The 26,879-nt window shown below is 41.3% G+C and overlaps 1 protein-coding gene across 2 annotated transcripts in view; it reads left to right on the plus strand.

Annotated features, from left to right (window-relative positions):
- The window catches only part of KDM1A (lysine demethylase 1A), a 37,609-nt gene continuing 10,730 nt past the window's right edge, over positions 1 to 26,879 (plus strand). The window contains exons 1-12 of one of the 2 annotated variants that reach the window (XM_055798433.1): positions 1 to 326; positions 3,108 to 3,273; positions 8,243 to 8,302; positions 11,978 to 12,111; positions 15,365 to 15,443; positions 16,133 to 16,225; positions 16,984 to 17,090; positions 18,950 to 19,031; positions 20,534 to 20,628; positions 22,692 to 22,834; positions 23,378 to 23,468; positions 25,959 to 26,093. In XM_055798433.1, coding sequence (XP_055654408.1) covers positions 42 to 326; positions 3,108 to 3,273; positions 8,243 to 8,302; positions 11,978 to 12,111; positions 15,365 to 15,443; positions 16,133 to 16,225; positions 16,984 to 17,090; positions 18,950 to 19,031; positions 20,534 to 20,628; positions 22,692 to 22,834; positions 23,378 to 23,468; positions 25,959 to 26,093 — 1,470 coding nt within the window. In that variant the 5' untranslated portion in view covers positions 1 to 41. The remainder of the gene's footprint in view (positions 327 to 3,107; positions 3,274 to 8,242; positions 8,303 to 11,977; positions 12,112 to 15,364; positions 15,444 to 16,132; positions 16,226 to 16,983; positions 17,091 to 18,949; positions 19,032 to 20,533; positions 20,629 to 22,691; positions 22,835 to 23,377; positions 23,469 to 25,958; positions 26,094 to 26,879) is intronic. The other variant, XM_055798434.1, reaches the window with a different exon arrangement.

Here is a 26,879-nt window from a genome sequence, read left to right on the forward strand (position 1 = left end):
CGCGGCTCCTTTGTGCGGGGCGGCGCGGCGCGGCCGGGGCGATGCTGTCGGGGGGGAAGAAGGCCGCGGAGGCGGCGGCGGGCGGCGAGGGCGGGCCTGAGGCGCCGGTGCCGCCGCCCGCCGCCGCGGGGGCCCTGGGCTCCTCTGCCGAGAGCGGCGGGTCTGCGGAGCGCACTCCCCGCAAGAAGGAGCCGCCGCGGGCCTCGCCGCCGGGCGGTCTGTCCGAGCCGCCGGCCGCCGGTGCCGCACCTGCACCCGGCGCCGAAACCACCGGCATCGCCGAGACCCCCGAGGGTCGCAGGACCAGCCGCCGCAAGCGGGCCAAAGTAGGTGGGGTGGGGTGCTCGGGCTGCGGCCCGGCCCCGCCGGACCCCTCCGGCCTGGCGCCGCGGCGCAGTGGGGGTCTGGCGGGGGCCGCGGCCTCGGGCGGGACGTGCCTCGGCTGCTGGGCCCGCTCCTGCGGGGCGCGGCCGGCGGGCTAGGGGCGCTCCGGGGCCGGCTCCCGGGGGGCGGGCTGGGCGCTCCCTGCGCGGGGCCGAGCGGGCTCCCCGGCCTGGCCCGGCTTTAGGCGGTGCGTGTGCTGCGCCGGGGAGGCGGGTGCGCCTCCAGGATAGGCAGGCGGGCGTGGGAGAAGCTAATGCGGATCAGGATCTTGTTTTGTCATACCGCACCTTCACAAGGTTGGGGCAGAAGCGCACTTTCACGAAGGAGAGCGGCCTGCAACAGGTTTTGGAGCTTTGCAGGGCTGCCTGGTCAGATAGCAAGGAGTAAAGAAGCCCCCAAACCACCCCAGCATTGCGTCTGGGTTCTCGTGATCTTATTTTTGTGATTACTGCGGGTGTACGGATGCAGATTCTCTTGAGGCTTGTGTGCATGGAATGATGCTGGTGTTGCAAGACTGGTTACAGAGGTGATGCCCACATTCACTGTGCTGTTTGGCTTCCCCCAGCTACTGTTGGAGAGTTGAGCCAATGCTATGTGAAGGGTGAGATTTAGCAATAAATTTAAAAGCTGTAAACAGTGTCTAGTAATTTAGGCCAGTGGTAGGTAACTCTTGTAGGTTATTCTGAACATGCAAGAGCATCACCTTTTCTCATGAAACTTTTCATTGGTAACCTTGTTGCAGAAGACTGAAGATCTTTGTTGTGCGCAGAGCTGGCTGCGTTTGACAGGGAAGGTGAAGTTACTTTTAGGTGCTCTGTCTGTTGTACTGTGGCATTGAATGTCTTGCTTTTCAGAGCTGTTCTGTGATGTGGTAGCTGGACTGGCTCTTTGCATGTAGGAGCCGTTGGATGGTACAGCCTGGTGCATTTTTTAAACTGAAAGAGGATAGATGTATATCAGACATAAGGAAGAAATTTTTTGCTATGAGGATGGTGAGACGTTGAAACAGGTTGTCCAGAGAAGTTGTGGATACCCCGTCATTGGAAGCGTTCAAGGCCACGGTGGATGGGACTTTGAGCAACCTGATCTACTGAATGATGTCTCTGTCTGTGGGTTGGACCAGGTGGTGTTTAAAGGTCCCTTCCAACCCAAACCATTCTGTGATCTTCAGAGGCAGTGTATCTAGGTTTTTCTTGTTTTATAGTGGTCTGTTAACAAGTATGAGTTGGTGTACTATCTGTGGGTTGTGTTGCGATGATGTTTCTCTGCATTGACCATACCCATTTGCTAAGGTTGTTAATCTCTTTTTAGCACGGTATATCCCCATGGTAGCTTCAGGCTAGCACAGGGTCACCTTAACTATGAATGTTTGTGGTGTGAGCTCAGTTGGGGAGTGTGCAGGTTAAAAATAAACCTAGGTAAAAGCTCAGGGGTTTTTTGACTTGATCGTTTTCTGAAGTTGTGTGAGTTCAAGGAGGATGGGAGACTTTAGAGGGCCTTAGGGCAGAACTAGTTTGTGTTGGTTTCAAATACCTGTGATACTGCGCTTACAGCGCTCTGGGATCATTGTAACTTGCTTCAGAGAGGGAGTTCAAAAAAGATGCTGGTGGTGCAACATTTGCTCAACAGCATGAAAAACTGAATGTGCTTGGCAGGATGGAATGTAAACTTTGAAAAGGTAGCAGATGATGGAGTGTGTTGGTGGTTTACTGAATTTAGGCTTTCCTGTGCTTCCAAGTGCTACTTTGAATCGTCCCCATTATTGCCCTTTCATAATGACTGAACTTCAACTGTGAAAGATTTGTTATTCTTTTGATGAGAAATGCAGAGTTGTTTTTGTCATCTTATAGTAGAAGCTGAACTGTAGGATGTTGGAGGGTCACTAGCTGCTTTCTTTTTTTGTCCCATGGCTGCATATTGTGAAAAGTGCTTTTTTCCTTTCCAGTAGGTAGGTAAATTCAACAGCAATATACAAAGCTTTCTTACTTTGGAAAAAAGCTTGGTTTGTTAAACAGTATGAGATACATCCCTTCTAGGTTATTTCTTGGGGTTTTCTGTGTTCCTTTAAGTTGGAGCGAGTCTTTTTAGCCAGTAATATTATTTATTTTTGCTGGGGAATAGAACAAAAAATATGGCAATAATTTTTCATTATTTTTTTGGAGTCTTGTGTTGAGCCACTAGTGTGATAACCCAGGAGAGGAGGCAAATGTGATCGTCTGTACCAGGGCAAGATTTCCAGTAAACAGAAGACTGACTATCTGTGCAAGATAAGTCTCTGTACATAGATGGGTTTTTTTCAGGAAATCTCGTGTACAGTTTTGGTCACCCACATTTGACTGGAATTCAAGTTGGAATATATGGGTTGTACACAGAGGCGATTTGTTATCCCTCACTTCAACAGGGAGGTGAAGGAAGGGAAGAAAAGTAGAAAGGTTGAACGATCATACAGCAAATACACATAAACTGGGCTCAATATGACTGGAAAGCTCCTACTATCCATCAGTTAGGTACTGAAAACAATTATTTTTTTTAGTGGAGGTAAAAACATGGCACTTGCTAAGCTGTTGAAGGTTTTATAATATGGTGAGACTGCAGTAAGACTGAGTAAGGTAACTCAGGCCTTTTGTTTGAGCTGTAAGTAATTCTGTGCTTGCAATGTTCATTTTAGTAGTGAGACTTAAAAGAGTCTTCAGTGTGTTTATCCTCTATTGTGTTTTTTACAGGTGGAGTATAGAGAGATGGATGAGAGTCTTGCAAACCTGTCAGAAGATGAGTATTACTCTGAAGAAGAGAGAAATGCTAAAGCTGAGAAAGAGAAAAAATTGCCACCACCACCTCCACCGGCTCCTGCAGAAGAAGAGAATGAAAGCGAGCCAGAAGAGCCATCTGGTGAGTAGAGAGAGACCTTCTCCTCAGACACTACTTACCTGTTCTATTGCCAGAAATTAAGCCGGGTCAAGTGCAGCATCATGGATCCCGTGTCTGGTTTTGATCTGGTTTTGAATGATTGTCTCCAGTGTTTTCTTTGCTGGCCCCATATGTGGAAGGAGGGGAAAACCTCAGAAAAGCAGCCTGATAAAGGTGGGAATATGCAGGATCTAATTCTAAACTAAATCAGACCTCTCATACTAGATGCTTACAATCCTTACTGACTTGTCTTTGGAAGCTTATTGACCAGAATAGCCTCTTTGGCACTTTGCTGCCACACCTGCTCATGTACCAACAGTCACTTATTCCTCTGAGAGAACAGAGCTTAGACTTACTGGGGGAGGTTCTGTGCAGGAGAACAGATTTAATCTACAGTGATTCCTGTGGCTTTAAACTATAGCTCTAATCAAGTTCTGGTTGGATACTGTATGCTTAAATTTTAGTGCTTTCCTCATTCATTACCTTTGACAGAGTTGTAAAGCTTCACTTTACATTGGAAAGTTTTTTTTGATCGGTCTTTTCAGGAAGCATCTTTTGAAATGTATGGTATTAGCAGTACCCTGTCCATTCTTTACCTCTGTTGTGTTTACAGCTACCACCGTTAGTTAGGTCTGGTGTTGATCTATCACTTTACTATCTACAAAATCATGCTTTTGCAAAGTTCAGCTGTTGGAGAGATTTCATGAGATGGTGTGTGTGCTAGTTGATTTTAGGCAATAGCTGAAATCTAGTAGTAGGTAAACTTCGGCTGCTTCATGACTGATATGAATAACTGCTGGTCTTCAGTTCTTCTCCTCTTAATTGGCTTCTTTTTGGCTGGCAGGTTTGAGATGTCAGTTTGTGCATACTTATCTTCAGTTTCAGAAAATATATTAAAAGCCACAGTTGTGTTTTATCTCTTAGGACTTGCCCCTGTAATCTCTTTTCAGTTGTGGCTGTTGGCTTCTGGCTTGATGCAGGAATGCTGTAGCTCATCTGTTTGACTGAAGTACTTGCAATGATAAAAATCTTCCCTACCCCTAGTTGTAGCTGATCTATCAAAAATGGAATTTTAATAGGTGTAATGAAGCAAGTATCTTATGTTCACTATTGAATTAGCTTAGACTTAGGGTTTAATCCTTGAGACCTAATAGTAGCACACTTCTGATATTTCTCAGATGCCATTTTGCGCCTCTGAGAATGATTATTGAAATCAGTTTGAGGCATAATCAGTGAATTAGTGTTTTATCCCATGAAGGAATAAACATGGAAGATAGGCAGTGATAGACTCATGCTGTCCTATATACACAACAGTCTGTTAAGCAGTTGTTTTGCAAGCACTATGTTTAGTAGTCTAAATATAACCAATTTTAAAACAAGCTCTATTCAGCTGCCTAGAAATAAGTCGATTTCAGGTTGTCATATCCTTTCTCCGTTCCTAGAAATCCTGTGATATGTATGAAGCAGTGATGTAGGAAGACAACAGATTTTCAGTTGTCATTCTATAGCTAGTCTTGAAACTGTATACGTTGGTGGATCTCCCTATCTTTATTAATGCAAGCATCGAGAGCGTCAGGTCATCTTATGCTGTTGAGCCATCATATGGCTGTTGAGGTGCATTGAAACTTCTAATCTAAACAGCCATTAGGGGTAAGAGGCATGGAGTCTGCTGTATATAGAAGCAGTGTTTATAACTGAGGTCTTCTCTCTTTGTCACTCCTTTGAAGCGAAAATACAAGTGTTCAGTAAGAAATATTAAGTAGGACAGTAATATTAGAGCAGGATTAGTATTGAAAATTTAACAATATCCAAAAAGTTAGCTGTGTATTAATGTTAATTTATTCTCACTGCAGACCTTAATAATTTCCTTTCTATGTTTAAAGCCTGGAATCACATAGGTAATGCAGCAGATGTATAAAGCTGTCACGTTATCGATTATGACCTTTTGTGTTGAAAAGACTTAAAAATGTAATAGTGACAGTAGCTGGTATTTCATTAGTCCATCCTCACAGACAGTTTACAGTAGGAGGAGGTTACTAAGTATCACACTTCAGGTGACAGTGAAATGCTGGTCTTGGTGTGGGTTCCATGAATGTGTTCAGCTGCGGGGAATTCCAGATGTTTTGGCTATGCAGATGTTTATAGTCTGGATTTGCAAGATTTACTGGATGTTTTCGCAGAGCAGTTTTAAAAGGTGTAACAATATTTCACGATTAAGATAATTTCTTTATAAAGTATCTTCCCTCTTTTTTACTTGAGAAATATTGTCTGATAACAAAAAGCTTTCAAACTCACTTCCAGTGCTGAATGACATTTGTGGTGGTTGTCCATATCCCTTTTGAAATCAAGGACCTTGCTTCTTTTTGTTTTTCTCCTCTAAGGATCTTTTTTCTTTGCCCTCACCAAATTGGATTTTCATTTATATAGCTTCCTGAATGTTTTCCTTACCAGCTTCTGTCTTTTTAGTTTTGTCAGTATTCTTACTTTGTGGTAATCTTATGTTTCTAGCTGTTCTTTTCCAAGGAAGTTTGAGACTGATGATCATCCAGGTTAAGGGCAAGTGAACAGTCAAACGTAGTGGTGCTCTGCTTCTGTCTTTCTTCTGGCTTTATCTGTTTTCCTAATTAAATTGAGTACTTGATGATAATCATGTGCCTACTGTTCTTTATTTTAAGACTATTGTTGATTGTATGAAGTGGACTCCTTTTTAAACCTTCTTCCTGGTTGCTGTTCAGCTCATGGTCCATTACTGTGTTACCTTGAGACTTTCGGCAGATTCCGCTGCTGCACATGTTGTGTTCAGCTGCAATAATTTGATGTTAACGTGGATCAGCAGTTTGCTTGCAGCTTTGTTCCTTTGCAGCTGGAACATGACTTTCTTATGGGGGAGGAGAAGCAACCTCTACTAGCAGGGCTTGTTTCCACACTTCAGTACTTAGACTGGGTAGCTTTTAGAATGGTATCCAAGCAAGCAGTAACAGTGATGCTTTTTTTTTGACTTAACGTTGAAAATGGCTTAGCTGTTATTAACAGACGAGGAAAATAGTGATTTCTTTTTGTAAGTAAACCAAGAGCAATTTTATCCCTTGTACTCGTTGTGACTGCTGATTCAGGCATAATGAATGCCACAGGCTGATTTCAGCATTTTTTCAATTTCTTGACTTATGGAAGGTTTTCATAACTTTTCCTGCAAATTTATGGCCTCTGGTGGAGTGTAAATATTAATGTTTGAGTTGTGTTAGTCTCTCCCAGAATGGAAGCAGGTCTTGTAACGTTCCCAGCAAAGTACTTAGTGTAGATGAAGTGAGGAGTATTCTCTTGCTATTTCAGATACGTTAGTTCATAGAATCCCAACTTTGGGTCTTCTGTCTGAGGCCTGTCAGAAGACAATTATTTGTCACAGTCTCTCTTGTAAGTTTCTGAGCTTCCCTTTTGGTAGACTGATTATGTAAAAGTACTGACTATTGCTCCTCTACTGTAGCTGAGTGAAAATGTCTTTCTTGTTTCAGTTCCTATTTATCTGTAGATGTGTAATCTTACAACATTCCAGATGTTAATCCAGGTTATCAAAGTATGAAAACGCTTGGTTTGCTTTCTGTGTCTTGCTTTAGGAGTTAAATTTGTAGTTCAGATGAAATTCTTTTAAGTTAGTGTGTCCCCAGAGAGCCTCAGATAACATTCTGGCAAAATTGTCCACCCAGTCCTAAACTCTAAAGAGTAGCTGTACATGTGAACACAGCCTCAGGTTAGACCTTACTCTTCCCAGTTTGGAGATGACACCTTGAGCAGTTGTGCTCTAGGAAGTGACTGTTGAATTAGCTAACTTGACCTCAGCGGTTTGTTCAGTGGGGGTTTGTTTGGACTTTAGAAAACAAACTTTGCTGACTATTGGAGCACTTGGTTTGAAAGAGCCTCGGTACAGGTGCAGCTGCTGAACAGCGCTCAGCCGTCTTTGAGTTTTCAACAGTGTCCTGCGCTCTGGAGGTGACAAGACTTCAGGCAAACATCTGACTGGAAGAGTAACGCTTAGGAGCTAAAACTCAGAGCTAGCATCTCCTGTGAAGATGAGCAGTGTTCGAGGTGACCTGTATTAGCTTTGTTCCTGCAGACGCTGCAGCTGTATTCATCTCTGTTCTAGAAATGCCCTGCTCCTGGTTGTTGTAGTCCTGTCAAGGCTGCTGTTTAGGACTTAAATGCGGGCTAAGGTAATTTTGAGACTTCCTCGGATCTTTCAAATGAGTGTTTTGCCTTTCCTCATGTTTTCAGCCCTGGATACATTGGAAGACTGATGTCTTTCGGTGCTGGGTATTGATCACATCACTGATCAGTGGTATTGATGTGTACTTGGCTTCGAACGTGGACATAGTTAGAATGCTGTTGGTGTGTCAAGGGTACTGAAGCCAAAATAAGTGGTCTGAGCCTTTCGAAAAATAGTTCCATCATCAAGTGTCAAGGAAGGGTTTATGGGGGGGGGCGGGGAAAAGCAAGGCTCTCTTGAAAGAGGCTTTTCAGAGTGGTTCAAACTATCCCCTTGCACATGGAGAGACTTGGGAATACCAAGGGCGAGATTATCAAATTCTTATGGTTTGAGATCCATAGAATCTGATGCTATCCATCCACCAGATCTTGGCAGTAAGAAATGTAATCCTATTATTCAAATCCTAGCCATTAAGTTGATCATACGTATTTAGCCACCAGGAATGCTACATATTGTGTACTTCTTTATTTCCCATAAAGTCTGATATAAAGCGTTCCAGTAACATGGATAATTCTTTAGAAGACCACAGAGTTCGATGCCCTGAATCTAGGTTCCAGAAGATGGGATTCTCAGAAAATGGGTTTAGTTAGTTGGTGAAATTTAATACCTAAAACGCCAACTGCCGGGCCTTTATGTCCAGTATGGTTTAACTTATGGAGTAAGGTCCCTCAGTTCTCCTCTTTCCTTCCACAGGGCAAGCAGGAGGACTTCAAGACGACAATTCTGGAGGGTATGGAGACGGCCAAGCATCAGGTGAGGGTGGCATTTGATGCTTGCCACTTAGTAGCAAGAGCCGCCAAGTTAGGGATTGATGCTTGCAAGTGCGCATGGGTGTGGTTGTCCAGAATTTAGCAGGAGATGCAGGAGCTGTTTACCCACCTGTTAAAAAAGTGAGGGGTATTTTCAGATTTCAGTTGAGGTCTGTACCAACTGTGGAAAAGGACGCTAACCTATGTTGAAATGCCTCAGGCCGATCTCTCATCCCTCCACTCCTCTCCAGGTTGAGAGGAGTCCAAACATGCAAAAAGACATTTCTTACCTAGCCAGTTTCTACAACATAGAATGATGCAGAAAGCCCTGGGCTTCAGCACAGTAGAGCTTTTTTCTAATCTGCTGAAGAAACAGTGTGGAGTACCTTTTTGCTCCTTTGTTTTTTTCTTTTGAAAGGGTGTCTGTCTGAGCTGGGTGCCGGCGCTTAGCCCAGGAGATTTACCTGTTGGGGGGATTCATAGTCTGCTTCTCAGTGGACTGGATTGTGAATTGCATTTGACATTTGACCTAAGTACTGATGCTAGCAGTATACATTTATTGCTTAATTCACAGAACTGGTGTCTTTACTCTTTAAGTACTTAGAGTGCTACTGAAAATCTTCCTCCAACCCTGCCACTTTTGCTCTCGCTTGAGGATTGAGGGTTAGGGTTTTAAGCAAAGGAGCTGAAAGCTCCAAAACCTATTCTGTACCTCCAAGTTGCTCTTTTTGGAGCAAATATAACTTCAAGATATTCATCTGAGAGTACATCCTTGCTGTTCTAAGCAAAGGAGCCTAGTTATGTTTTGGATCTTGCCACTTGCAGAGAATTTCTGATTATTATCGATTACGGGCTTAATGATGCATTGCCGATTTCATTTTTAGGCAGGCATTGGCTCTTTGGAAATTCCGCATATTTTGATTTTTATATATATGCTGAGGGTATGCTTTAACAGTTGTCCAGTTCAGCAGCCGAAAAGCTTACCTTCAGAGTGTTCTTCATCTGCACATGTTTCAGTAAGTCTTTAAATGAGCAGCATCCCTTAAAATTTCTTCACTAGGGAAGACAATCGAAACTTCAACACATTAGTTGCTAATGCTGAATGTCAGGAAGTGGCAAGTGTGTGTGCGAATGTGTGTGAAGAGGAGATGAGAACCTGGTACAGGCAGACCCATTCCTGCAGTCAGGAAAGAGCTGCCTGCCCCAAGGAAAGCAGGTGTAGTTCTGAACCGGTGCTCCCTTTAAAGTGTTGCTTTTGTGAACCACAAGCAGTAAGGGTGTGGGGTCGGTTGGATTTAATCAGCCTGAACATGACTTAACCTTGAGTTGTGTAGTTGCAGAAGTAAATTCAAGGACGTTTAGTTCTTATAGGATCTTCTGTTGGTTGGGCCAAATACAATGAAATCTTCGCTAGTAACAGCTAAGCTATTTCTAAATTCTGGTGTTAAATCTTATTATGGTGGGGGGGGGTTGTGTGTTGGGTTTTTTCTTTCTTTTTCTTTTTTTTTTTTTTTTTTTTTGTCTTTTCTAAATACTGGTGCTAATCCGGAGCTATTCTGACATTTTGATTTTCAAGTGGTGGTATTGCCATAGAAGACATGTGGTGTTGCAAAAAAAACCAGCCACCAAAAAAACCCACCTTGGAGTTCTTTCCAAGGCTGTTAGGAGCACCAGTTTCTCAGGGTTCTCAATTTGAAGAAATAAATCAGAAAGCTTTTCAAGAAACTGGTGGATTGCCTTAAATCCAAGTCTGAGAGTTTCCTGGTAGTTGATCACTGCGTGACAGTTAATGCTTTTTAGCAGATACCTGGAGAAGGCACACACATTTTAGTACAAGCCTGTAAGATGGAGTGAGGCTCAGCGTTTCAAATCTTTAACTGGCCATTCTCCGAAAATTGTGCTACCGAGTGAGCTTTTTGCTAACGCTTGATGATCTAGAACCTTAATTAAAATTTGTTAACATGAATGAAATATCAGAGATTTGGTAACTTTGGTTTGATTTACAGGCACAGTTTTATGGAGTTCGTAGTTTAGCATATGTACGTGTTCACGCAGTTGGTCCGATTTTAGACCGAAGGACAACAGAAGGGCTGGGGGATGTTTATTGCTGGAGAAGCTGAACTTCTCGCATAGCTAAATATTAGTGTCAAGAAGGGGTGTGGGTGTGTCAGCTTTTCCTGTTGTTAATTTTATTTTACTTTCTTGCAGTGTTCTGTAGCCTCTATTTTTCTCTTGTAAAATTCCTGTAAATTACTATAGACAGTTTTCTTTACCTTGAGTCATCACACAGTTAGATCTTCTAATCTTTGCTTGTGAATGAATTTTTTTAGCTTCACAACTATTTCCGTGCTTAAATTTTTTTTCTTCACCTTTGGGTTGTAAAAATGCTTGAAAATTAAAGGTGTGTGTAGTTGCACCAGAACTGAAAGAAGATAATTCCTTTCCTCAGTACAGCGACGTGTACCTCTCTCTGCACATGAACTTCAAACTTTCAGTTGTCTTTGTTAGTGTTACACACAGCAAGCTTATGTTATCTTTGATATTTATTATAATCTTTTGAACAATTCCAGTTTCAGCAACATCGGATCTTATTCTTACCGCATTACCTGTATTTTTTTTTCCCCTTGGGGATATGTTGGCTTGTATCTTTCCAGATAGAACATCCTCTCCTGTCTGTCCTGATCTTAAGTCACTTTCTAGGACGTACAAGATTTATATTGTTCTTGCTGTATTTCCCATCTCAGTATTTCATTTTGCTCACTGTGCTTGCAAGATTTGCTTTCTGCACTCGTGCTGTAGCACTTTATGTAGCTGTGTCTTGATTTGTTGCTTTATTTATAGGCTAACATTCAAATGAGATTGAGGAATGTAGAGTGCATTATTACATAGCATTAGAGTACTGTATTATTACTCCATTGCTAGTGTTTGGGTTGATAGAAATACAGGTGCCTTTATGAATTAAGTCTTTCCATAAAGAAAATGTTTCATGTATATGTTCAATGTTAGTCTTTTACATGTGGAGCATTTAAAAGGAAAAGTCAGAAATCTGTAGTTGTTGATTGTAGGCAGCACTTGAGGAGGAGGCACAGGAAGAGCACACGTAGGATTGTATTTCATTTCGCTGCCTGTTGTGAATGTATAAAATATGCAAAAGGAGAGGTTAAGACGGTTTCCTCTAGCTTGAATTCAGTGCAAATGAAACCTTGAAAAGCGGGTGAGAGGGGACTGTAGGCATTGTGCTTGTATCTTAAAGATCTTTTGGCTTTGAATGGGTTCAGAAACGTTTTTCATATTGTGGTAGAAACTGGAAACCATACAAATGGAGGACAGCATCTAAAGCAGTTATGTTTTATTTATATTATATACTTTCTTTATGAAATAATATATATTATATTGATATGTGCCTCAGCTCCCCTTATTCTTCAGGGTTGTTCTGTTTTGTTTTCCCTCTGTAGTATAGCTTTTTCATTAACCCTAGATGATACCTGTAATGCAAAGAACTGTTGACTTGGGAACCTCCATGTCTTGCAGAAGTAGGTAAAAGGACTAAAAGTATGATACAAAATTGGCCACTATATCACCTCATGGCTAGGTGCACTGGCTAGGAAGGGTAGTATAAAAATACTTACTTGGCAGTTCCTTTTGCAGTGCCTGTAGACAACTTGTCTTTTTATTGTAGGTGTGGAGGGTGCCGCTTTCCAGAGTAGACTTCCCCATGACCGTATGACATCTCAAGAAGCTGCCTGCTTCCCTGATATAATCAGTGGGCCACAGCAGACTCAGAAGGTGTTTCTGTACATCAGGAACCGCACCGTAAGTTTACTGTGAAAGTATTGATCAAAAAAGGGTAGGATGTTTGTGTATGTTATAAAGACTTCTTGGCAGTTCTCATGTCTTAACAGTTGGAAGGTTTGTTGATTTTGAGGTGGTGGGGTTTCATTTCTGGCATCCTATCATACTCTTTAAGTTGCTAGGGAAGGCGTTACCCAGTTCTTGATTGATGCAATGCTGTGAGGCAGCACGACGAATCTGTAGTATATTTACCGTATCCAAAACACAGTCTTACCAGCCATCAAAACTACATGATTCAGCTAATACAGCTTTTAAAAAGGAAACAAACAGAAAGCTGCTGCAAATGCTCTGTTACTTAATCTCAGCTTAAAGAAGTCTCTGTGGAATACTTAAAAATAATAATCAAATACATTGTTGCTTAGAATACGCCAAACCTCTCAGCTTTTTGTGGGGTTTTTTCACTTTGCATAGCACACAGTTGCTGTAATATTGAGACATCAAGCCAGTCATGTGGCTTATTCTGAGAACCAAATAGTTACTTTGCCAGCTTTGATTTCGTAAAAGAAATCGTAATAGTAAAGAAATGAAACTCTGCTTCTGAATGTTTGTAGCATTTCTTCCCAATTCAAAACTTCCTTACAACTTAAAATACAGAAAGAGGGGGCAATATTCAAATAATTCACTGGGGAGTTGATTCACTTGAGTTCAGGCAAGCATGCCTGAAGTTTAAACCTTAATAGAACTTAAACAGTAGTAGCTTTTGCAGATGATGCTTTTAAATTGTGACAGTGCTTTTAGGTTCCTTGGCACACAAACACGGTTCAGGGCTTTTACCTGTACTTAAAAAAAGAGTGTTTTAGAAAACTTAAGTCATGTTAGAAAAATTAACAGTATGAAAGCAAGAAATATTTCCAAAATTGCTTTGTTACCACAGTTAAAAGATAAAACACCTTATGTATCATTCAGTTTTTTTCACAGACTTAAGACAATCAAAGGGCATCACAGTGTGTAACTATGGTAGCACCCAATGCTTAATAACTTAAAGAAGTTATTTGAAATTTATGCATGGTGGACATCTTTGTGCTAAGAGTATGATTTTTTTTGCTTTTCCTCTGAAATCTCCCTCCAATTAAACCTAAGTTGTAACTTTTGGGAGTCATGAGATGCATAAAAACAGACCAAGTCAAGCCAGAAGGTTTGAACAACATTTTGCTCAAAATGATGGTGAGTAATCCTTTTACAAACACATTAGAAGCAGAAAAGCCTTCCACTGAAACTAGTAACGGACTGGGATTTAAAGGAATGCTTGGAAAGGGTTAGCACTAGCAAAGCTGCATTGCTGGTCTTTGATCCTTATTCACTATGGAGGAACTTCGAGCTCAGTTCCTGAGCAGGAGCCCCTTTCCAAGGGAGTTGTGAGGGGATCTTCTCCGGTTGGGATACCAGAGGTTGTAAAACGGCAGATGGAGCAGATGGTAATATAAACCCAGTGCTCAGCAGAACTCAGGAAGAGCTGTGAACTGCAGTGTGCGGTACCAAGGGATTTGAAAATACTGACGAGGACAAAACCACGCAGAGTTCCCGGAGGTTAGAGGGCTTAGGCTAGTAAGTCTGGTATTTCCAGTTTGCCTGGTAACAAATGGAATCAAGAATTGAATGAATGACCTTGTAAGTAAAAACTTATTTTGGAAGGCTCACAGTAGCTTTCATCTCAGTCCATCCAGGTTCTTCTAAAGGACTCATGACAAAGTGAACAAAGGAGATCCGTTTCATGTGATCTATGTGAATCACCCCCACCCCAAAACAAAAACCAACCAAACAAACAACCCAAAGCAGTAAAAGCTCTTGGTAAATTACTGTTGGTTAAAGCAGATAATAAAAATTTACAAAGCAGATTCTGTAGGATAAATAATCTGTTGTGATATTGCAGGGTAGTTGTGGTTTGAAGCCTTTAAAATCTTCTAAGGCCTTCACTGTTCTTTGTATTCATAGGGGGTCTAAAAATCAGAATTTGTAAAGAAATGGTCATTTTCTGCACATATAAAGTTATTTTGGGTAGTAAAATGAGAACTACAAAAGATAAAGACTTACGAGTAACTGGGCGACAACATAGCAGATAAAAATGAATTTTAAATAAAAGTAAACTAATGTGAATAATGGAAGTAATTTGTTTATATGTATATATATACATACACATAGAGATTTATATATAAAAATACAGATTGTGGGCTTTTCACTCTTCCAACCGAGAATGAAATCTTAACGTTACAGGACTTAGTACTACAAAATGGTTAGTTTCACACTTGGAAACTATCAGAACATTGTTTGAAATGACTTGGAAAATGAGTAGAAGAAAGTACTGTGCTAAAGGTGAAATTCGCTTCCACTGGCTTCCCAAATTATATGGAAATTCCTCCATAATCTTGCCTATTCATTGTACTTGTATGATTTCTACCTTGGTATCCGTGAGGAGCTGTGAAGTTTGGTAGTGCAATTGTAGAGAAATACCCAAATAAATGACTAATTCTGGAATGTAAAATGGTGTGGAGATGCTCTGTATGACCTAGATCTAGGCATTGAACAGTAAAATGTTATTTATTAACTGTTGCTGTCCGTGCCATGAAGTAGGAGTTCTGTTGGGAAAACAGCTGTGAATCTATTATTCTGTGCCGCCTTTTTTTTTTCTAGCATGAAGTGACATAATTAATATTTCACAGGCAGCTCTTCCTGCTTGGTTTTTGAACTGTAACTGTCCTCTAAATGTTTTTTCTTGTGTATGCATGGCCAGTGTAGTCCATGGTAGTGTCTTAACATCAGTGGTGAAAGATGGATTAGATGATTAAAGGTCTGAGATAAATAAACTTTGTAAGACAACAGGTACTTCTGTAGCTTTTACAAAAATAATGTGAAATTTGATGCTGAAGAGTCAGCTGCGGGTGGATGTTGTATGTCCAATTAAAATATCACACATATTGCACTTAGCATGCAGGTGGAAGGAAGGCTGTACATCCAGGCATTCTGGCACTTCTATTTTGTAGCTTTTGTTCTTTCAGTGTATGTTTTCTTGTGTCTGTAATTGGGAGATTGCTAACTTGATGCACCTTGAAGAACACTGGAAGGCAAAGTTCAGTGTGGCTTGGATAGCAATGCCAGAGTTTAACTCATGAGAGGGTTTCATCTCCTTAAATGTATTTGGTAACAAAACACACACACATGGAAAACATCTCTTTGGTATTGCTTAGTATAATGTGTCTTACTGTTTGTTTAAATACAGCTGCAGCTCTGGTTGGATAACCCAAAGATTCAGTTGACATTTGAGGCAACTATCCAACAATTAGAAGCACCTTACAATAGTAAGTCAAGTCTTTTACTGCCAAAACCATACTTTATGTATCATTGCAATTGTTTTTCAGTCTTAGTTGGGGAAAAGCTGCTCGGGATCAAGAGAGGACTTCAGATGCGTCCTTTTGTTCTGTGAGCATTCGCGTACAGAATAGGTATTGCAGTATGCTTATGTTTCAGATTTGTTAGGGTTCATTCGTCTGGTAAAGAAACATATCCCTAGCAGAATTCAAAAAAGCTGGTAAAAAGTGGGTCGTGACAGTACTTCCCTGTGAGTGAATTCTCATGCAGCTTTTAAGGTTCACTATAACTTCATGATAGTTTGCAGCTGTGAGATTTTCTTGAGCATAAGTTTTCTGGGAGGCATTAAAAAGTTACAGGCAGCTTGAACATGAGGGCTGTGTTGAGAGAAGGCAGCAAAAGAGCAAGGAGATACTGCGTGCAAATGTAGGCCATGCCACCCTTCTCAAAAAAGATCCCAATAAAGTAGAAAAGGATGGAGGAGAGCCATAAAGAGAAAGTAATTAAAGAAGAATATAATGCTGAAATGAATGCAGATACACTGTCAAGTATTGCAGAATAGTTAATTACTGTGTTGATAAAAATGTTGCTGGTGTGTTCTGTATGCTTGTGAATATGTTTTTAGTACATACATGCTGCCGAACGTACAGAATAACTTTAAAACATTACAATTTCTTAGGTGATACGGTGCTTGTTCACAGAGTACACAGCTATCTGGAGCGGCATGGTCTAATCAACTTTGGTATCTACAAAAGAGTGAAGCCCCTTCCAAGTAAGAAACTTGAAAATTGTTTCTAATTAGAGTTTTGTTTTAATGTTCTGTGATTTCTTAGGACAAATTTTTGAGTGGTTTTTTTAGGATTGCCGTGCTGAGGGTGGGGGGGAAAGGGCTGGAAAGCCATCTGGCTATAGATGTTCATGGTTTTTATTTTGGCATGGAGAAGCCTTGTGTTAAGTAAATCACTTTGAGAGGGAAAATGTTTGCAAATCTTCTGTAGATAATTTGGTGACTGGCTGTCGCTGTTTAATAAGTTGTCTTTTTCCTCGTTTGAATAACAAAAGACAGAAAAAGAATACCATACTGCATCTGTTACATGCTTTTATGATGCTTGAATTTTACAAGTGCTGAACTTGTCTGTCCTTTCTAGGTTTTATTCTTCTGGGACAGAAAGAAATAAAACTATGATACTTTGTCCCACAGTAGTAAGAATCAGTTTCTTCAAACAGTTGTCCTTCGGAAGTATTTTTCTTCCTGTTTTCTTCCTTGTCACAGATGCGCTGCTGTTGTATTTTTCTTGTACCTGTCTCACTGAGAGAAATGGCAAAGTGTTTTACTGTTGCCATATTATGCACATAATTACTCCAGATTTATTTTGGTGGTATTTGTTTTGTTAAAGTTTTTTCTGTCAGAACGACTGATAAGAAAGCTGTGTTTTATTCTTGGTATCTCTTAAATGCAACTTTAGCATGACTGCTTGCAATGTGCTAATGCATAGATGGAGCCTGTAGCTTATTTTTCCCTTTCTTTAGCCAAGAAGACTGGAAAGGTGATCATTATCGGTTCTGGAGTCTCTGGTTTGGCAGCAGCTCGCCAGTTGCAGAGTTTTGGAATGGATGTCACAGTTCTGGAAGCCAGGGTATGGGTTTCTGTGCTCTCTTACTTCTACGCGGAAACTTCTCCAGTAACCACATTCAGTACTAGGATGAGGCTGGGTATCCCAGCAGCATGCCCAGGATGGGTAAGCCTGTGTGTAGTTACAGCCAGCTGGGATGTATTGCTGCGTACGAAACCTGTTCTTACTCTGTGTTCGCCAGTGCTTTCTCAGGGGTGGACAGGTAAAGTCAGGTGCTAGTGCCATATGCTTGCACCGGTAACAGGCTGTAATCTTCTTCCTTTCATTAACTGGAGCTGGTTTTTCACTGGAAAGCAGAATGGAAGTCTGTGTTTCAAGAACTTGCCCATTAAATAGAATCGTTTCGAATTGCTATACATCAGGCAGGATATTTTTCTTGCATCTTTTCCATCTACATTAATGCCTTCCTTGTTTATTACTGCCTGCTTCACAGAGGCTTTAAAGTTATACAGAGCTATATTTTGTAGTGCGTGAACTAGCTGATTCCAGTAATAGTGTTCTTTTATATTCATTTGTAAGTGGAATTTCCTTCTTTTTAAAGTCAAAGGGTTTTTTTATATAATCTAATCAATAATCAATTGAGAATAGCTCATTTTCTCACATTTAAAATACACATGTTAAATACATATTTAAAATACGTTAAATATGTATTTTGATATACATTTGAAATAATGTGTTTTACATTTATTTTATTTATTTACATATTATTCAATATAGATACCATATATGTATTTACATATTTATTTTTTGTGTGATACACATTTAAAATAAATCCATTCACCAGTTAAATTGGAATTTATGTTTTATTTCCTGACTTCAGTTTCCTTTGTATATTTACTTCTGACATTTTTCTAGCACAGATTAAAATAATCTTCTTAAGATTTTATTAGAGAAACGTTTCAGGCTCTTAATTTTGAGACCTGATGCTCTTGTTGCTGGGGAGCCAGAGCTGCTGTCTCTGTGCTCCACAGGTTCCATACAACTAGAGTGAAGGAGAGTGCAGCAGACTTAATTGTTCAGTCATTTTTCTCTAGGCTGCTGCATCTGTTCTTGAAAGTCTGTATTTATTTGTATTTTTATTTTTTTAGGCTGTCTGGTGTTTTCTTGCATTATGATTTCAGTGATTCAGGTGATAGTTTCTTTGCATCCACTCATTTTCTGTAACCTTTAGACAGTTTACAATCTTCTGAATTGCTGATTTAATTACTAAAAATAAAACTTTAAATTTTTATATGGATTGGTAGCTGTTTGGGATCTTTGCCCAATTGTAATTGATACTTATCTCCAATATCACCCTGCTAGCTAGACTGAGAATAGGGAAAGGTGTCTTTTCTTTTCCTCGTTACATTTAATATGGTAGGAAAATTAATGTTATCCTTAAGTCCGTAGTGTGGGTCAAGAACCAAAAGCTTTTTTTCCTGCTTCTAAGTTGGGCAGTTGATTTGTAGTTATCTTCTTGATTGATAGCTGGCTTTTCTGTGGAGAATAGATATAAATAATGGGTTGATGGTTTTTCTAACCCTAAAATTTAGTTTTCTCAAGCATGGCTGTGGCATTTCCTATGTATCTATTGGATTTTGTGGTAGGAAGTGGAAGGGATTTAGTATGTAACAATCTATCCAGGGACAATGAAGGATTCATTTTAAAATTGTAGTAAATTCTACTGTAGATACAGTTAAATGTGTCCAAATTAGGTCAGGCATCTTTTTTCTTTCCTTTTTTCTTTTTTCAAAAATGCAGCTTAAACATTTTGTTCCTTAACTTAGGCAAATTAATTGAGATCAGGTGTTCCTTTGCTGAGGCTCTTAAGTGAGTTATATTGCTGAATGTTAAGGGAGTTTAATATATTGTGCTTTTAAAAGGACCGAGTAGGAGGAAGAGTTGCTACCTTTCGCAAAGGGAACTACGTGGCTGATCTAGGAGCAATGGTGGTAACTGGACTTGGTGAGTTTTTTCCAAATAAAAAGCAGCGGGGAAGAAAATTGTGGGACAAATGTTACAAATCTGAAACCCGATGCTATTTCCTTTCATGACCAAAATAATTGTATATTTTTAACTGTTAAAAAATAACACGTTCTAGTTCAGCCTCTTTGGCTGAATCTTCTGAACAGATGGCAGCCCGCACTAAAAGCTGGGATTTTTGTTGGTGCCTGAGCTCTCATTGGTCACTGAAGTCACACAGGCGTCTTGTCATGCCATCAGACTGTTGTAGATCCATTCTTCTTTGCTTGTGCTGGGTGGAATTCTTTGGTCTTTCCTTGGCACGCTGTCCTTTCGTGTGTCTGTTCCTTTGCCCGGTTCCTTTAAGGTGGTATCTGAACCGGGTTCACCACACTTGCTGAGCAAGCCTTCCTAAAGCTGCTTTACCCAGCTGCCAGTGGCTTCCCAGCTCAGGTCTGTGAACTCAGTTTCTTGGTAACTCTTGTAGTTGTTCCCTTGGATCTTCCAAAGTACAACCTGAAATTGAACATGGAGCAGTAGGAATGTAGTGAGGGGATTAGATTACTAGCTAAGAGCAAGGTAAACAAGAGCAAATAAATAGCAAAGTTATGGGATGGGAGAGACCCCAAAGAGATGGAATATGTTTTTTCATTTACGTGGGGAAAAAAGGGAGAAAGGGGGATGAAGTGCAGAGCCATAGATAAAGCTGAAGTCAGGATTTAAACCCCAAAAGTCCTTTCTCTAAGTGACTTCAAAAATAGTTGTAAAAATAATGGCAAACAAGCCATGTTTCTTCCTCTTTAATGCTGGTTTATGGGATGGCATCAGTTACTGATACTGATTACTCTGTTAAGAAGAAGTGTGTGTCTTTTCCTTCCCTCTGCTGTACCTACAGAGAGGCTTTGATGTGTAGTGGTTCTGGTTGCTTAAAGTTAATGCTTTCTGCCTTTCTTGTGTTTCTACATGGAATCTCCTAGATTGTTTTCTAATCTGTTTAGTTACATGTCTTCCAGGTACAGTTGGTGTACATGGTTCGTCTTCATAAGTTGTATTCACTAATTCACTTGCCTGAGTTCCACTAAGTTTTTAGGGACTGAATTCTTCAGGTTCCATGTCACCACACTTTCAAAAGCTCCTGAAGTTACTGTGCAGCTCTGGGAGCTTTCCTTTCTGCTTGCAAATGTTTTGAAGTTGTATCTATAGATATAAACTCTCAATCATACTAAGGTTGCTGCCACCTTAGGACTCTGCTTTTACAATCAGCCCTTTTTACATACTATCCTTTAAGTGTTGGTGGGCAGGTGTGCTGGGTTTTTTTCCCCATGACCTTGTTGCAAGGATGGCTGTGAAGAGTAGACCTTTGGCAGTGTTACACTGCTTTAGTGGAATGCATTCACTGGAGTTGGTGTGTTTAGTCTTTGAAATAGCTTTAGCTGTGGAATTTTTATTTAAATGCTGACAAACTTTGCAGAAGTTCTTTGTTAACTATACAAAATATTTTCCAGGAGGAAATCCCATGGCTGTGGTCAGCAAACAAGTGAATATGGAATTGGCTAAGATCAAACAAAAATGCCCACTTTATGAAGCAAATGGACAAGCTGTAAGTCTGATACTGTTTTCATCAACCTTTTAATCTCAGGTGCATTTGTTACCATGCTGTTACTAGCAGGAGATAGCTTCCAGGAAGAGGGACAGGGAGAAATGAAAGCATGTGTCCATTTTTAGGCAGTGTAGTAATATCCTAGCATATCTGCATGTATTCTTCTAAAACCTGTTCTTTCTGTGTGAGTTTTTAACTTAATATGTTCTTAACTTTATTTGTTCTTCCCAAATTTATTACTGTTTTTCCTTACAGTTGTCTGTCTTCTCTTTGAAACAACTGACTGCTGTGCTGGCACTCTAGCTTTTGTTGTTGTTGCTGCTACTCCTTTTATAAGCTCATTCTGGCTATTCATCTGCTGCTTTTTGAAGAACTGACTAACCAATTCCAGCTGGTTGAATGCATTCAATAGTTCAGCAATAATATTCTAGAGCTGGGATTCACAAACCTAATTAGCTTTATTTCTACTGTAGTGTCAAGGAACTCTGTTAGAGAGAGAACATAGTTTAGTGGCAGATCATAGTTTACTGCTGAATCTCACACGTGCATTGACTGGAAGTGTTCCTACATCCTGAATGTTAAAACATGGTACCAAGAGTAACTTCTAAAAGAAGACAGATGAGGATACTGGTCTTCTTGTTAGAGGCCTGTAAAAGTGATCCTTGGCACAAACCTGCTGTAACCTGGCACCCGCAGCCTTTCTTAACTGTATGCAAGTGCAGGGTGCTATAATAAACTCAGGGAGAACTACAAAGACATTGTAGACTGTTCTAGCAGTCAGTCTGCTCTCATGTTGTGAAGCCAGTCTCGCATGCAACATGTTTGCCTCTGCACTGCTGTGATTCTCTTAGAAAGGTAGTTCCATTACAGAGCCATCAGATAGGGAAATTACTTTAATGATGCAGTATGTTTCCAGGGAGATGCTACCTGCAGAATAGTATGCAAGAGTAGTGGAAGAATCCACAGCTTACTATAGGCGGTTGGAAAAGTTGGCTTTTTACATTTATGTGTACCTAGAGATGAAGTGTGATTTTTTTATTAATTGTGAAACTCAGTGTTTCAGTCTGGGCAGATGTCAGACAGGAAGGATCTACAGAGCTAGAAGATGATAACCATTGGCATCAGAATAAGTGGCCAGCTGCAAAGTGGTAGAGGGAATCCTAATAGAGCAGTGAGATGCTGATATAACTTCCCAGTCAACACAGGGTATACTTGGAGCTAGGGGTGAATAACAGTTGGCGAAGAGCCATATATACGATGTAAGAGATAGGCTTAGCACTGTTAACAGCACCACTCAAGCTATTGAATACCATCATTCTGGAAGTATCTTGCAGTGCTTCCTCCGTCATCCTAGGAAAGTTGCATTATAGTTCTTATTCACACCGAAAACACCAAAAGATAAGTTGCTGTCTGTCTACTTCGTGGAGCCATGCTAAGCCTTCTAAAGCCCTGTGATTGTGTAGAGCCATCCTACCATCAGAGTGGTCTTTTGTCCCTTTGGCAAACTGGTGGAGCTTTGATGAACATGCCTTCCAGTAAGGCGATCTTTGTGTGCCCATAAATTGGTTTACTTTCCTCGTGCAACACAGGTTGGTTGTCACTGTGATTTGCCAGCTGCTCTTGTAGCTCTTTGGCCTGACATCCTGGCAAAGCGACTTTGTGTCGTGCAAACCTTGGTGTCTGACTGTTTGAGAGAGTGAAGGGTACTACCTTTCTTTTTACAAAGGCCATTCAGGTACTTTTTTGCTATACTCTTGAAGTGCTGCTCTAGTTTAGGGTATGTGATACTTTGGTTTTTCTGAGCACTGGTCTAAGAATTTATTTGTACTCTGCCTTTCTCATTTCTCTGATTTGGGAAAAAGTAGCATTTTGAGTTTGTTATAAGGTGTCGTGAATTTAGACGGCACTAGAGAAGGTAACCTGTGTCATTGCTCTGGTTTCTTTTAAAATTTTCTCTGTGCTGCTCATGTCTTGTCACTGGGGCTTTGAGTTTGGTGGCCTGTATTTATTCTCTTATTTATGAATAGGCTATTAAGAAGGAAGTTTGTTCTTTTGACTCCTAGGTTCCAAAAGAGAAAGATGAAATGGTGGAGCAAGAATTTAACCGTCTGCTGGAAGCCACATCCTATCTCAGTCATCAGCTGGATTTTAACGTTCTCAATAATAAGCCTGTCTCCCTAGGTCAGGCTCTGGAGGTTGTCATACAGTAAGTGACTTTACTCTTCGTGATAGACTTTCCTATTTTGTGGAGGATTTTCCAAAAGATACCTGAAACAATTGTGATGCTCTTAGAGTGAGCATTAGCTACTTAACACAGTTGTTTGGTCTCTGCTGAGTTGTTTGTGTATGTTCCTTGGTTTTTGAAGCAAAATATGCCAAAGATGGTTAAAAGAGCAAACATCTTTTCCTGAAAGCTTCCTGAAAGTCACTACTACAGTAACTGATAGTGGATAATTGACTTAGTATGAATTGGTGGACATACAGCAGACCGCTTATATTACAAATGCCATTAGCTTTCAAGTAACATACCTTTTAATAATAGTAGGTAACTTCAGACTCATGTTTTAGCTAGTCAAGTATGCCTCATTTACAGAAACTTGTATTAATTTTCCAATTGCCATACAAGCATTTACTAAAATATCCCTTGATGTGCTTATATTGCATTACACGAATTGGATTGTGGTAACGAGTTTTTTCAATAATGTGAGGATTTTATGCTGAACTGACTCTCACTTCTCACCTTTTCCAGGTTGCAGGAGAAGCATGTGAAGGATGAGCAGATTGAACACTGGAAAAAAATTGTGAAAACACAGGAGGAATTGAAAGACCTTCTTAACAAGGTCAGGTGATGACGTTTAGAACAAGAGGATAGCATTGTGTTCCTCAGAAAGGCAAAAAATACAAAAACTTCCATGGAAAAATATCAGAAAGCTGCCATTGATGCTGTTCTTAAACATATCTGTTCATTTAAGACCTGCCTAGAACCACTGTTGTGGCAAAGGAGTCTCTGTTTTTGAGGAGCACATACCTGGCTCTGCAGGAGACTGTAGCACAAATACAGGAAAAGGGGGAGGACAGACATGATATGTTGTGTCATAGCTTCCTTTAGACACGTTGACAATGAGTGAGGCTTTTGGGGGGTTATTTTAAAATGTTTACCTTCTTTACCATAAATCTAATTTGTAGTGTAGAAACAGTATTTTAGGCCTACTTACAGTGTTTTTCGTTGTGGTAGATGACACATTCTCCATGGAAGTTTCTCAGACTAAAAATGTCCTAAAAATAGGATGACTCCCATGTCCTAAATTATTTGTAGTGTATTTTATAAGAAATCTGATGTTGAGTTTAAGCCACGTTCTTCTGGGGCTGGTGGCATTTATCATGGTTTCTTGCATATAAGTAACACCTACCAAAACCAGGAAATCTTTTTGGTATAATGGCATACCTTGAGATGAGTACGCATTTTACACAGAATCACAGACTGATTAGGGTTGGAAGGGACCTCTGGAGATCATCTAGCCGAACCCCCTGCTAGAGCAGGCTGCATAGTTGGCGTCCAGGCAATTTTTTAGTATCTCCACAACCTCTCTGAGCAGCCTGTTCCAGTGCTCCGCCACCCTCACGGTGAAGATGTTTTTCTTTATATTCAGATGGAACTTCTCGTGTTTCAGTTTGTGCCCGTTGCTACTTGCCCTGTCACTGGACACTACAGAAAAGAGCCTGAACCCGTCCACTCAACACTCACCCTTAAGACATTAGTATGCATTTATAGAGTCCTCTCTCTGTCTTCTCCAGGCTAAACAGGCCCAGCTCTCTCAGCGTTTCCTCATGTGGGAGATGCTTCCATCCCCTAATCATCTTTGTAGCGCTCTGCTGGACCCTCTCCAGCAGTTCCCTGTCTCTCTTGAACTGGGGAGCCCAGCACTGGACACAGCAGTGCAGATGCAGCCTCACCAGGGCAGAGTAGAGGGGAAAGGCCCCCTCCCTGGACCTGCTGGCCACGTTCCTCCTCATGCCCCCCTGGATACCATTGGCTGTCTTGGCCACCAGGGCACACTGCTGGCCCATGGGCAACTTGCTGCCCACCAGAGCTCCCAGGCCCTTCCCCGCAGAGCTGCCCCCCAGCAGGTCAGCCCAGCCCGTGCTGGTGCCGTCCCTCCCCAGGGGCAGGACCCTACATGTGCCTCTGTTGAACCTCAGCAGGTCCCTCTGCTCAGCTCTTCTGACCTCTGCCCAGGTCTCGCTGAATGGCAGCGCAGCCTTCAGGTGTACCAGCCGCTCCTCCCAGTTTGCATCATCAGCAAACTTGCTGAGGGCACGCTCTGCCCCCTCATCCAGGGCACTCAGGAATAAGTTGAACAGGACTGGACCCAGCACTGACCCCTGGGGAACACCACGAGCTACAGGCCTCCAGCCAGGCTCTGTGCCCTTGGCCACAACCCTCTGAGCTCTGCCATTCAGGCAGTCCTTAATCCACCTCACAGCCTGCTCCTCTAACCCACGCTTCCTGAGTGCATGTATGAGGATGTTAGGGGAGACAGCATCAAAAACCTTGCTGAGGTCTAGGTAGACAATGGCCACCACTCTCCCCTCATCTACCCAGGCAATCATTCCATCATCGAAGGCTATTAGCTTGGTCAGGCGTGATTTACCCTGGTGAATCCACGTTGCCTACTCCTGATAACCTTCTTTTCCTCCACATGCTTAGAGATGACCTCCAGGATGAGCTGTTCCTTCACCTTGCAGGGGTGGAGGTGAGGCTGACCTGCCTGTAGTTTCCTGGGTCTTCCTCCTTGCTATTTTTGAAGACTGGAGTGACACTGGCTTCCCTTCAGTCCTCAAGCATCTCTCCTCCACGACCTTTCAGAGATGGAGAGTGGCTTAGCAATAACATCTGCCAGCTTCCTCAGCACTGGGGGGTGCATCCCATCAGGGCCCATGGATTTGTGGGTGTCGGGTTTGCTTAAGTGATTTCTAGCCCCATCCTCCTCAACCAAGAGAAAGTCTTCCTTTCTCCAGACTTCCTCTCCTGCCTCTAGGGTCTGGGATTCCTGAGGGCTGGCCTTGGCAGTAAAGACTGAAGCAAAGGAGGCATTCAGTAACTGCCTTCTCTGTATCCTTCTTCACCAGGCACCCACCTCACTCAGCAGTGGGCCCACATCTTCCATCGTTTCATCCTTCTGCTACTGATGTACTTGAAGAAGCCCGTCTTGTCCTCGGTCTCCCTTCCTAGATTTAATTCTTAAACGTAGTAACTTGCACAAAATCTGCTTTCCCTCATACTTCTTTTTTTCTTTTCTTTCTCCCTTTTCCTACTCCACCTGAAAAAGATGGTGAATTTAAAAGAGAAGATTAAAGAACTTCATCAACAATATAAGGAAGCATCAGAAGTGAAGCCACCTCGGGATATTACGGCAGAGTTCCTTGTGAAAAGCAAACACAGAGATCTGACTGCACTTTGCAAGGTAAAGGACATACATACAGGACTTAATTTTTTAAGTCAGTGGTTTCTGAGGACTTCAGCAGCCAGATAAAATTAGTCGATTTAAATTGGCTCAGTCCAATCCCACACTCTCAAGAGAGTGTCATTGATGGTAACTCTGGGTTTAATGCTGATAACAGGGCTGCATTAAGTACCTTTAGGTACCTGTCCTTGATGGCTCATGATGGAGAGTATTAATGTGTTGAAGGCTTAATTTTAGGTAACAGTCTGTGCTGGCTCGTGTCAGACAGCATTTAGTGTTTTGAAGGCTAAATTTTAGGTCAGAGTTGGTCTTTATAGTACTGCTGGGTCTCACAATAGTCGGGAAATAAAATTAGGTTTGAAGAGAGATGCTCTTTATCTAAGATATGAAAGGTGGTTTCCTGAGTGAAAGACTTCTTTCTATCCAAAGGTTATAATTTACAGAGCTCTATTTTGACAAGCAAGAGTTAGTCCCCACCCCTGTGTGTACCTAGATGTAGATATAGGCCTTACAAATGAAACCTTTAAAAACTGTGCTTTCTATGATAATGAGAGACACCTTGCTAACCCAAGGTAGAACCAAGGATTGTTTTTCAGCTGCTATTTCAACAGAAGATAGGTACCTTTATTTGGAAGCTCAATGTGTTCGTGTATACTTAAGTAGTAGCTTTTCTCTTTTGTCAACAATGAACAGCTTTGTGCTCTTGTCACTATTTTTGGACGCTCCGAATTATTCTGCCTGGAAAGCTAATGTCTGTTGCTTTCATTTCTAAAGTAAGTTTTCAAT

Source organism: Falco peregrinus, chromosome 3, assembly GCF_023634155.1.
Source record: "Falco peregrinus isolate bFalPer1 chromosome 3, bFalPer1.pri, whole genome shotgun sequence".
NCBI classification, from domain to species: Eukaryota; Metazoa; Chordata; class Aves; order Falconiformes; family Falconidae; genus Falco; species Falco peregrinus.